At 39.1% G+C, this 12,982-nt stretch overlaps 1 protein-coding gene across 1 annotated transcript; it reads right to left on the reverse strand.

The window, feature by feature from the left end:
* Window positions 1-9,504: 9,504 nt before the first annotated feature.
* On the reverse strand, window positions 9,505-10,495 carry CXCL6 (C-X-C motif chemokine ligand 6). The gene is made up of 4 exons (XM_069458080.1): window positions 10,387-10,495; window positions 10,115-10,250; window positions 9,919-10,002; window positions 9,505-9,535 (listed from the first exon to the last, which is right to left on the reverse strand). Exons 1-4 carry the CDS (start codon window positions 10,493-10,495, stop codon window positions 9,517-9,519), a joined length of 348 nt encoding a protein of 115 aa, XP_069314181.1. The 3' UTR covers window positions 9,505-9,516.
* Between the last annotated feature and the right edge of the window lie 2,487 nt (window positions 10,496-12,982).

The following is a 12,982-nucleotide window of genomic DNA, read 5'->3' on the forward strand; positions in this document are numbered from 1 at the left end:
ATAAAGACAAGATAGGTCAAACTTCCTGCTCAGTTGCAGTGTATACATCACTTCACATTCCTGCTCTTTTTCTCAATACCTGTCTCCCTTACTTACACATGTGTAAGCACTCTGCTTGGGTAAGTAAGAACTAGACTGAAATGCTACCCATACATCCTTTGTATGACTATGCAACAAGATGCTCTGCCATTCCTATAGTGCAGTTTATAGGCTTAATAGACACTTTATATGCACGTGTAACCACAAACATGTGGACTTTGAAAAAGAGAGTTATATTTCCTTTTTGGTTGTCAAAGAAGGCAGATGTTCCTGTTCTGGTTGCTGATAAATGTTGGGATTGGTTTGGAGTATGTGGGTAAAATGTGATCCAATTACCAACAAAGGCTCATTTTGGATGTTAGCTTATGGGCTCATTCTTTCTTCCAAACATATTACCTTGTGTAATTTTATCTCAGAACTACAAGCAGAACTCATCCTCCTTTATATTATAAAATAAGCTAGTTGTTTCTACCATCTGAGTATACCCTAAAAAGCAAGACCCAGCATATTCATTTTTTTCTTTTATTTTTATTCTAACAAAAAAATAGATATAATTTGTTGTAAAAGATTCATATACTACAGACATATGTGAAATAAAATATGCAAGTTCCTCTTCATCATTATTCCACATTACTAGTCTCTAGTGATAACCATTGGGAACAATTTGGCATTAGTTTCCTATTCTATCTGCATTCATATGCATACATGTATACATATATGCATTTAAATGAGATACACAAAATACATAGAAACACACATATACATGGAGGTATTCATAGGTTTTTTTTATATAAATGGGATGGATCATTCTACGTAGATCATTATACAAATTACTTTTGTCCATTAAATATATGTGTTCAGCATCCTTTCATGCTAGCTCAGTGGAGTTTTGTCCCATTTTTTTTAATGGCTACACAAGATCCTATAGTAGGGACAATAGTTGTTCAACCTCAGCCTGATTGGTGACCTTGAGCATATTTCCAGTTTTTCACTATTACAAATTGTAATAAAATCTTTGTTCCTGAATTCTCAGACCTTAATTAAACATCTTGGTCTGAGATGCTATGTGATATAAACTAAAGCGAGCAGAGATACAGAGGTGGACCTGTATGTCATGCTGCGTCCCATGCTGGCTTGTATGTTATTGTCTGGACCTCTGTCCCATCTATAGGACTTGCTTCATCAACTAAACTGTGCAGTTTTGAAGGCAGAGTCATGTGCTGGGTTTCTTTTAATGTCTCATGTATCATCATAGCATGTAAGATAATGCAATTCACATTAGATCTTAAACAGCATTGGTGAATAAATCAATGAATAAGTATCATATGAAGGAAAATTTCTCTTTCCTTTCTAATCAGCTACAATTCCCAAATCAAACTTCATATGAACCAAAGCACCTGTGGAATGAAAAGAGATTTGGAAGACTGGGAATAAAGGCAGAGGCAGGTGCAAGCAGCCGTGGCCCTAAATTGTCTTCCTGTCACAACTCTGTAACTCTAACACGACATTATTAAAACTTCTCATATTCTTGTTCACTTTTTGTACCTTTAAAATTTTAGAAGATATTCTCAAAATATTAAATATACAAAATTACTTTCTTTCAAAAGAATGAATATAACAATTTTTTTCCGACGGTATTATTTTTAAGTACTCAAACCCATGTTTTTCTGTTGTTTAATGGTTACTGACTATGCCTACTTAAGTTCTTAGGTCCTGTTTTTGATAATATTCCTTATATTTCTCCACCTCAACTTTTCTTTTTAATTATAGTTTAGCAGCAGAGCATGTTAAACTAAAATGATTTTCCACCTGTCCCAACAGAAAAATTCATCACCTAAAATGCAAGCTTAGAGGAAGGGCTTAAGCTGAAAATTATTACCCCTCTAACAGCTGAGATGTAGAGTCGGTTACAGAGAGAAGAAGCTCAGCACAAAACAAAGAGAGTTTACTTCTTTCTAGTTCTTCCTGAGTGATGACTTTACAGCCTTTTCCTATTATTATGATTGAAATATTAATTCTCAAGTCAGATGTATTTTTATTTAAACCTAAGCTCAAAACTATTTCCAGAGCAAGATATAAAGGTTTTTAACATTATTAAGGTATCTTTTTTTTTCTTTTCTTTACAACCCCCAAAATATACCACTGAGAATATTTATTGGCCTCACTGGATACTTTTTTCTTCTCATACTTTCACTACTCAAATTTCTTTTCCGTTTCACTCTAAGATTACTCAAAAGTTTCTAATCCTTTTCAGGGAACTATATGAAAAGCGAGCTGCAGTGATGATGCTATCTGAGTTGGTTAACACCAGGAAGGAGGTGGGCAGACAGCACAATATCACCAAGTCATTGTCTTAATCAACACATGTCTTGTCACAAAAGATACATCGTCAGCAAGCTTCATGGGGAAGTATTAACAAATTTCTTGGCATTAAAGTTTCACAAATGTATTAGTCAGCATTTGATATAAAGCAATTTTTTGCTATATTTCATTTATTCTAAAAATATTGATTGAGCATCTGTTATATTATGTGCCAGGCATTATGAAGTTCTCATCTTTGTGTGACTGGTCATTTAACTATTTCTTTTTTAAAAGTGAGACCTAAAATATTTGTGCAAAACAATGGGATATAACGAATAGTCTGCCATCACTACTACTATTACAGTTACTACTGTTAACTGGCATTACTGTCATTTACGTCATTTTCTTCAGTTTCCATGATGAGAAACACCATACCAATGGTGATGAACTGACTCTATAAAAGTGTTTAAAAGGTATTTTAAAGTCAGTTATTCAGTTAAAAGAAGTTAGCTTATTCAAAAATATGATTTAAATGAATGCTAGGAACAGAAACAAGTGTCAGAGTTTCTTGGGTTTTAAAATACGTTGACAGCCCTTTTTATGAATCTGACATTGTCACCCTGGGTTTTTGTGGTGGGTGGTGGTAAGTTATTTTAACTCTTTTCCCTTTAAGGCTTCTTATAAATAGAGTCATTTAGGAAATGAGCAAGTTTTCTAAGACACCAAACAGAACTTATCCATTAGCTATTAAAAAAATATCTAGAGACACTGGAGGAATATTTTGCATTAAAATTAAGACATTAAGATTATCTCTCCCTTACATGGAACATTTTGAGCTGACGATTCCCAAATTCTTCTTCCAAGTATAAAAAAAATAAGCTGGCACCTGCAAGTCCATCACAGAAGCAATTGATACAGAAGATCCTAGTAAAATATTGGGTCACTTTGTTAAAGTATTTAATCAGTCAGTTGAACTGCTAGCCAATAAAAGAATTTCTATAAGTGCTGAAAGCAAACGTGGTTTCTGTATAGCTCGGAGTTGACAAGAATTGCCCGAACTCAATTACTCTGGCACTTCAGCTAATTGAGGTTTTGTTGCCTACTGCCCAGGGGTGAGGAGCAGGTTGGGGATGGGGTACAGAGGGAAGGGGGAAGAAGGTTGGGGGGGATAGTTTCCTGGGTGTGGTTACATAGTACTTCTGCTAAGTTTTGCAGGCCTAGAAATTTTATTTTCATTTTATGTTGATTAATGTCACTTCTTGAACCTCAAATGCATGAGTTTCACTACATATTTATTCATTTGAGGACATTTTAATGCAATGTTGTTCTAAGGCCTGGAAACACATTAAGAATGTTTATAGCAGCACAATTCACAATTGCAAACATGTGGAAACAACCCCAGTGCCTATTAATCCATGAGTGGATTAATAAACTGTGGTATACGTATACCATGGAGTTCTACTCAGCCACAAAAACACTGGCGATCTAGCACCTTTTGTATTATCCTGGTTAGAGCTGGAGCCCATTCTACTAGGTGAAGTATCACAAGAATGGAAAAACAAGCACCACATGTACTCACCATCAAATTGGTATTAACTGATCAACACTTAAGTGCACACATAGTAGTAACATTCATGGGGTATCGGGCAGGTGGGGGGGGCGGAGGGGATGGGTATATTCACACCTAATGGGTGCGATGCACACCGTCTGGGGGATGGACAGGCTTGAAGCTCTGACTTGGTGGGGCAAAGGCAATATATGTAACCCAAACATTTGTATCCCCGTAAAATACTGAAATAAAAAATTAAAAATTAAAACAAAAAAGTTGTTACGAAGCACCAGCAATCCTTTTTTGCCGTGTAACAAGTCAGCCAGCATTAAACTTAGTGGCTTAAAACAACAATTTACTTATTTCTGATAGTTCTGCTTGTTCATGAGAGGTTCTTCAACTGGACTCACTTAAGTGGATGCAGTCAGAAGCAAATACAATCGCTGAAATGTCAAAAAGGGCCTCATTCACATGGGAGGTAGTTGATCCTGGCCGCCAGTGGAGATTTCTGTTGGGCCCCCTCTGTCTTTCTCCTCCTCTTGTAAGTAGCATTATTTTATGTCTTGGGAATAACAGAAATGAGGGAGGGAGAGGGGAGGGAGGAAGAGGAGGGAAGGGGAAGAAAAGGAAGAGGAGAAGAGGGAGGTCGAAGGAAGGAAGAAAATAGAAACAAAGTTTAAAAAAGACAAAATACAAGCCTCTCCACTCCTTCCTGCTTTCTTCCTCCCCTCCCTTCCCCTCCCCTCCCCTCCCTTCTCCTCTCCTCTCCTCTTCTCTTTCCTAGTCCTTCCCCTCATCTCTCCTCCCCTTTCTTCCTTTCCCCTTACTAGAAAGTTCCTGGGAAAACTGAATATATTTGCTCCCAAAAGACCTTAACTTAGACTGAAAACTCTTCATCTTCATAATCTCCAAATCATAAAAATTTACTAGGATCTCCTGTATCAATTGCTTTTATGATTGATTTGTGGGTGGACAGTTTATTTCCTTTATACTTGGAAGAATTTGGAAAATATCAGCTCAAAATGTTCTGTGTAAGGGAGAAATAATCTTAATGTCTTAATTTTAACGGATAATGTTCCTCCAGTGTCTCTACATATTTATTTTAATAGCTAATAGAAAAGGTCTGCTATGTAACAAGATTATCAATAAACGTCAATAAATTGATATTTGATGAATGTTTATATGAAGGAAAATATATTTTTATAGTTTCTATAAATTGACAGAGAATATATAGTTTCCAAAAGCTTCTTTAAAAAGACTCATAGAAACAAATTTTTAGGAGCACTAAAAATTAATCATTCATACATACATAGAAAGAATATACATAAATAAAAAAATAAGGGTCTCGGTTTTCTCGTTTGTAAAACGGAGTTTGGATTAGGAGACTTGGGAAAGGAACTGTTAAATAGTATCTATCAAGCATCTACTTTGTTCTAGGATAGTGCCTGTAAGATAGATAGTATACTGATTTTACAGATGAGAAAACTGAGGAATGGAGATGTTAAAACAAATTGTCAAGGTCTCATAGGTAGAAATACTCAGAACTAGATTTGAAATGCAATTGCTCTCACTTTGTACTGCACACAAACTGTAAAGAAGTATAACTAGCCTCTCTTGCTGTAATTAAGTCAACTATTTTTTTCTCTTTGTCCAATCCTAGAGATGGATCCAAACCAAACATCATAAATTTATGTGAGGGGAAACATGCACTAAAAAGGTAGATTTTCCAGGGAAAGTTCCATGTAATTTATCTGTATTTAATAAACAGGACTCTAGAATTTGTAGAAACAAAATTTTAGACATGAACTCTAGGTCTTTCTATGTTATTATCTCCCCCTACATATTTGAAGTATGAACAATCTTTCTTAATAATATGATATTAATTTTGCTAAGAATGAACCAGAACTGTCAGCCAAAATCAGAATCATGGTACACTCTCCTTCTCTTCCTTGATTTAGTCAGGGAGACAAGTAGAAATCCGATGTGCTCTTTATGTCTGGTAAATTTCTCATTTTGTAACATCCAGGAAGGACTTCTGACTACATGCAACATGAGAGTAACCCACAGCAATTCTTTTCCTTATGCAAGGATTAAAACTATGATACAAAAACAAAGCCACTAGTCATATGTTATCATAGATCTTGTCATACCTTTAGGAATTGGAGGATTATGTGAATGTGTCACACCAGGCAGGAAAGTCTGGTAGAATGAAGGATATTAACTACGTGTTGAAAATTGCCTGGATTGAGGCAGTAATATAGAGCAGATTTTAGCTGACCACTTGTTCAATTCCAAGTGATCTAACACATATCCCCAGAAGACATACACTATATTAATTTTCACCACATGTTAGTCCTGAGTTTGCTAGTGGCAGGATCAAGTAGCAGTGGTCATAGTGGTGAGCGGTAGTTGTCATTGAGGTTCTTGTATAGGTTTCTCTTTGGTAATAGACTATAATCTATTTTCTTTATGGAGTGACCAATTGTAGAATGGACAGGACAACTAGAATTGCAAGGATATTACAAATCAGGTTTTATTCTGTGGTCTATGAGTAAACTAAATTTACCACTTTTGCTTCAGGGAAAAACAAAGATCTTGAATGGTGATAAAAAAGAAAGTTGCTGGTAATGTTTATTTCTTCACAAAACTTGTATTTTACCCACCCAAAGTGCATTTAATATGGTGTAATTTATTACTCTTGGTTGTTATTTAATAAGTATTTCAGGGTGCCATAACAAATCAAGTATTGTTTAAAACACTGAAATTTAGAGTTCAAACATTTCTGATAATTTGGTTTGCTTTTTGGTGTTTCCCCAAGATTAGTGGATAATTCATAGGTTCAGAAAAAAAAGATACTATTTGAGAAAGCAAAGAGATATCACAGAAGTTTAAAGATTTTTAAAAAAATTAGAGTTATTTTGTACTTTTGTATATCATTGAAAAAATTGTCAGCAAACCCATCTCTTTCAATCTACTCTAGGTTTTTCCATATCTTTGTATCTCTCTCTTTCTCTTATATAGATATATCAATATATAATAGAAAACATATTAATCTGATTGATATTTTATATATGAGGAGAGAGAGATCAAGAAATACAGAAGAACCTAGGATGGATATAGATATGCTAACAATATATTAGCATATTCTAGTATATGCAAATAATGCCAATGTAAGCATATATGATATATTAGTCCAATCACAGTGTGAATGTGTGTGTTAACTGGATTAGCTTTTTCCTTTCCTTTCCTTGCTTTTCCTAAGAATGGGTTATTTATATGAAATTGACATTTTAATATTTGAAAGAAAGTGGAACTTGTTTAGCCTAGATCACTCATCTACTTACATACCTAATATGTGCTAGACACTGTCCTAGGAAATGAGGTGAATATGATAAACATCGTCCCTGCCCTCATGGGGCTTACAGTGAAGCTGGAATAGATACGCATTAAACAAATGACTACATGTGTATCAGCTCTGTAAACTCTACAGTCATCTTGGTGAGAAAATGTTCTGTAGGATAAGCACAAAATGCTATGAGAGGGCATAAAGGGAGGCTTTATCTGGTAGGAGGAAGGATCAGAGAAGTTGCGTCCAGAAAATGACAGGTAAGCTATTCCTAAGGGAAGGAAGGATGGGAATTAGCCAGGTGAAAGTGAGGGGTAGATGTTATAGGTTGAGGGGATTACATATGTCAAAGCCCTTGTTGGATTACCTATAGACAAGAAGGAGAAAAGAGGGTAAAGAAATTACAATTTATTCAACACCTACCATGAGCCAGGTTATTGATTTTAGAACACTATCAGACAACCTGAGAGTTAAAATACTTATTAATTCATTAAGTGTCATGCATTGGGGGTGCAGAGATGGATGAAATATAGCTGCTGCTGTGGGGGAGCCCTTAGTAGTGTAGGGTGAATACATGTATAAAGCAATAACAGCAATGCAATATATTTGTTATAATTCTGATATCTACAGGATAATAGTATGGGAAAATCAAAATGGAAACTACAAGCTCTGCTGGATGTGCAAAGGAAAACTTCATGAAGGAGATGTGTTCTGAAGGATGAATAAGCTTCCTCCTATAGGCAGAAGAAAGAGAAGTTCCTTCCAGATAGAGGCCCCAGCAAATGCAAAGGCAAGGATCCAGAAAAGAACTCGCTCTGTTAAGGAACTAAATGCCTGACTGCAAAGAAGGTGAGGGAGCAGTGAAGTTGAAGTAGGAGTCAGGAGTGCGATGAGACAGAACCTCCTGTGTCATGCCTAGCAACTTTTATCCCGTGTCTAGGAAATAGGGAGCCAGGTGAGGATTTAAGATAGGGAAGTCTCACACCCTATTTGTGTTTTCTAAAGGCCCGGAGGCCATTGGTGCCGTGAAGGAGCAACTGGAAGGGGAGTGAGGAAAGCTGAACCAATGCAATGGCTTTGAGAAATGAGGGCCCTCTCTGTTAGCCAGAGAGGAGCAGAGTTAATTTTCTAAATAATGTAGAATTAAAGGAAAATAAAATTTATTGTAACAATATAAGAAGGAAGAAACAACATGTAAATTTAGAAATCTTTTATTTTTTTTTCCAAAGAACAAAATGCTATAAATTGATGAGACATGGTTAAAAAGTACAATTTTAATATAGTAGATGTGATACATACATGATTGTTTATAACAAAATGGTCAAAACCTTTAAAAGATACACTATAGGCATCTAAAAATTTTAGCGATGCTATATATTTTTTGGAAGACTAAATGATGGATTTATACTCAAATAGTTAGAATATGTTTGCAAAACTTTCAGAGTAGATTAATGTTAAATTTGTTTTATTTTAAAAAAGACTGAAAGGATTCATTTCTATAAAAAGTAGAAGACATGAATTTACCTGTTTCCTAATTTCTTCCTCTATTCATAACATACAATTAGTGACCAGAATTATAGTATTCCTACGAAAATAATAAATAGCTCATAAAATCAAAGTTTGATGAGTAAATCATGACATTATGCCATACTAAGAAGACATTAAATGTCTAAATTTATATGAAGAGAATATGTTAGTCCTTATAGAACTTAAACACTTAGAAATTCTAATAAGGAAATACACTCTTTACAAATAATGGTATGATACTCCCAGCTTCCTAATGCAATGCAACTTAAATAGCATCCTAGGTTCAAAAGTAAGGCTGTTCTCCTACATATTCCCCCCAAAACAACACTAAAATATTGAGAGTGAGGATAACAATGTATGCCCCTCAGCAGTATTTTAATAAAACATCATTCACATAACACTATAAGAAATATATTCTAGAAATACAATGGTCACTTCAAGACACTTTAAAGATTAACAACCAGTGATTCTTGGCTCACAATATAGTTAATTACCAAATATTCCAATAACATAGCAGATAAAATAACGGTAAATAGCAGGAAATGCAATGATAAATACTTCATGAGCTGAGCTGAAAGTTCCAGGAACAAACATGGTTTTTCTCTACTCTCTTCAAAGTGTGGAAACCATGAAGAAAGCTGACTGTTGGAAAAAGCCGACCCTTCCTTCTTGTCTTCACTGGGTCTAGAGACCCGTAGAAAATTGCTCTGCTGAAGACTGGGCACTTTTTCCAGTGCATGGTTCTTTCTCTTCATCAGTTTTTCTTGTTTCCACTGTTGAGAAAAGAATTCTATCAGTTTAACCAAACTTCAACACTTTCCTCTTCACCACCTTTTTTTTTTTTTTTCCAAAACACAGTGTTTAAAACGTTAGGTGAAAACAAAAATACAAATCAATAAAAACAAACAGTAGACAAAAAGTATGTCTAGGTAAGGAACTCTGCGTAAGTGCTCAGGCGATTACATGTATGATTAGAGAGCAAGGTCTTCTCAGGGCATTCCAGAAAAACGTTCCCTTTTTCTTCTTAACAATCTTTTAATTCTAAGCATAGTCTAGAATGTGGTAACCAAATCCTACAGAGAGAAGGACGACCTTATGAAGTCTGTCCTCTCCCCAGAAGAGATTAAGAAACCGCAAAGATCAAAGTGACAAGTACCTGTTCAAATATTTCTTGATGATTTTCGTGATCAAAGGGGCTTCTGGGTCCAGACAGACTTCCTTCCCGTCCTTCAGGGAGGCTCTGCAGAGAAACAAAGAGGATGCATTCATGAGCCACAGGGGTCGAAGGCCCAGGCTGGGGGACTGCCCTCTTGTCAAAGTCACAATAGACACCGCGGTGCGGGAGAACTTACATCACTTCCACCTTGGAGCACTGCGGACCCGGGGCGATCACCTGCAGAGTAGCAATGTTTTTGGGGTGAACTCCTCTGGGAGTGGTGTTTAGGCAAATGCAACGCAGCTCTCGCACCACAGCCGCGACGGGACCAGCTGGGGAAGGAAAGAGAGAGACATCATTATAGGTGTTGCGGGGACCGCTCTTCCCCGCGCCCAGGACGCAGCTGCCGCGCGGAGGCTGGGACGCGCCGCTCCGCCCGGGTCGGTCCCTCGTGCCCTGCGCGCTCACCGCTGGCGAGGGGCCGCGGCGGCGTCAGCAGCAGCAGCAGCGCCAGCAGCGCACACAGCGACCCAGACGGGCCGGGCACGCGGGCGACGCCTTTGGGCAGGAGTTTCATAGCGGCCGAGAGAGCGCAGCGAGGAGGGTTCCAGAGGGCAGGAAAAGGCTCAGAGATTTGAGGCTCCAGAGCACTGTGACTGCCTCTTGCCCTCCACACTCCTTTTATCTGCACTCACCCCTTCCCGCAGGCAGGAAAGTCAAGTTTGGGGATGATGTTGGGGAATTTCCCTGATCTCTGGGCTGGGGGCAGGGAGGTGAGTGGGGACCAACTAAGGGGAGCTGGGCAGCACGAGCTGGGGAGGAGGGTGGCTGGGAGGAGCTGCTGCACCCACACCCAGGACTGCCAGCCCCGCCCTGCGGCGGAGGGAGGGCCTCCTCCGCCAGGCACGAAGAGCAAGATTTGCAGAAATCTCGTCCCCTGGGCCAGCGGGGCTTGCAGCGGCCAACTTCTCTAGGGGGACACAGCCTCCTGGGAGATGCTCCTGGTCTCCAGCCAGCAGAGAAAGACTAAAACCAAAGTAGCGAGAGCTTTGGAATTTAGAAAAATATCAGAATGTCTTTAACCCTTTCTGATTATTATTATTCAGGAAATGTAATCCTTGATTAGTAGTGTGCTAAACTGAAAGGACTTTCTCGCCTCTTTGCGGGCAGGTCATTCTAGGCTCCTTGAATTACCTTATGAGCCTCTGGGCCTCGGCCAGCTTTAGAAGCCAAGAAAATATGATGAAAGTGTCTTTACTCCCACTTGAAGTCAGTGACCTAAACAGGCTCCGAAATCAAGGCTGCTTACTGGAAATTCTATACTCGCAGTGGAGCAAGCATGTGTGTGTGGAGGTGGTTTAACAAACAAAAAACTCCAAAATGACCCAGCAAATTGCTTGGGGAAGATAAGAGCTTGCACTGGGCAGTTTAATAGGGTGTTGAATTAGAAGAGGTTTTGGTCTTCCTTGGGGTCGTGAGGTGGTGGCGTGAGGGCAGACTAAAGCATGCCAGGGAGCCCGAGCCCGCCCCAGCTCTGGCTCCTCAGCCACGTGTGTATTTGACAGGATTTGGAGAAGCTGTGGGAGGCTGATGAGATTGACGGTGTCATCTGGAAGTTTGGTCTGAGGTTTTGAATCAGTCTGGCAGCAAGACAGCATCCATCCACTCTGGCTTCCCTCAAACAGCTTCATGTGTCCCCCACAAGCTTCTGGAACCGTCCAGCTTCATGATTCCCGGTGAGCAAGGCTGCTCCCACAGGCCTGCTCTAGTCCCCAGTGAGAACAGAGCTGCCGCCTGCAATGGAAGGGCGAGGTAGCTTCCGGCTTCCTCTCCCTCTCTCTCCTTTCCCTGTTGTCTGTGGAAGTTTCTGTGGCCAGGTCCTCCACGTGTCTGACTCTACTGGAATGACACCTAGGCTTTCTTTCATGGAAATCTAACTAGATCCTCTTCTGGATTGTTCTCAAGACCCTCGTCCTCAAGGTGTGTGCCAGCTAAGGTAATCTGTAAACACGAAGGGAATCCAAAACCAGTGATGGAAGGAAAATCTTTTCCTTGTGCCCTGTGACACTGGGGAATTTTGTTCACTCCCCCACCCGTCACCTCCCCTGGTGAGCAAGAAAGAGGTGTCATAGACCTTTAGAACTTTTATTCTGGAAGGAAACTTAAGTAATTCTCTGGCTGAGGAAAGCTGGGAGGTTTGGCCCTTACTTTGTGGGAAGCTCAATGGGGAGTTCTCAGCGCTTCCTCATACCAACAGCATCATTCTTGACTCAGCACATGTCATCCTTCATCCTTCTGAGCAGTGGATCGGTAGGAAACAGCCTGCAGATGTATTATATTGGCATTTTAGAGGTAAGGACAAAAAGATAAGCCTCGCTGAAAATGCTAAGAAAACTTCAAAAAGTGATTCAAGATTTCGGACAATTAAATTCAGCGTAACCACAGGGAATAAACCACAGTACAATAGGACTTCGCTTAAAAAAAAAAGTTTAACGACATAGAGTTTTTGAGTTTTAAAGTGTGTGTGCATATGTGTGTGGGGGGGGTTAGTTTCAAATAGGTATTTTAAATATAGGTGAAAATATGAATTAATTTTTGGCAGCAAAGGGGAAGATCAGAGAAGGGTCACGAGGAAAGACTGCCAGTTCCTCCTGACGGTCTGGCAGATGTACATGTAGATGCTCATGCATCAACTGGTTTGCTCTCTAAATCGACTCACCATAGATTCTTTATAGGATATAAGGAGAAAAAAATATTTCTACAGCTGGCAAGCAGGTCGTAGAAAGTCCCCCCTTGAGTGGGCTGTTGGGTTGCCCAAGCTAATCAGGAAGCAGAGTGTCACTTTACCTGGCTTTGCATTGAAATCATTCTGGCCTGGTGCCCATGTCTGGCTCCTGTCTAGGCTCCTCTGATGTCGGCCTTGTGCAGACAGATAGGAGTGTGGATGGCCCAAAGACCCCCTCAGGTTGGGAATGACAATACCAACAACCACTGGAGACAGATCACTTTAAAAGTAATTGCTTCTTTCCTGCCAGTTTAAAGAGAAGCTATTTGTCTTACCCTC

This window comes from Eulemur rufifrons, chromosome 24 (assembly GCF_041146395.1).
Source record: "Eulemur rufifrons isolate Redbay chromosome 24, OSU_ERuf_1, whole genome shotgun sequence".
Taxonomy (NCBI): Eukaryota; Metazoa; Chordata; class Mammalia; order Primates; family Lemuridae; genus Eulemur; species Eulemur rufifrons.

What these genes read in the sequence shown, in the direction of transcription:
- CXCL6 (XM_069458080.1), bottom strand. Translation starts at nt 10,495, where the DNA reads ATGAAACTCCTGCCCAAAGGCGTCGCCCGCGTGCCCGGCCCGTCTGGG. An exon ending in GCCGCGGCCCCTCGCCAGCG is followed by an intron (nt 10,251 to 10,386) that starts GTGAGCGCGCAG and finishes TTCCTTCCCCAG; the next exon opens with CTGGTCCCGTCGCGGCTGTG. An exon ending in TGCTCCAAGGTGGAAGTGAT is followed by an intron (nt 10,003 to 10,114) that starts GTAAGTTCTCCC and finishes GTTTCTCTGCAG; the next exon opens with AGCCTCCCTGAAGGACGGGA.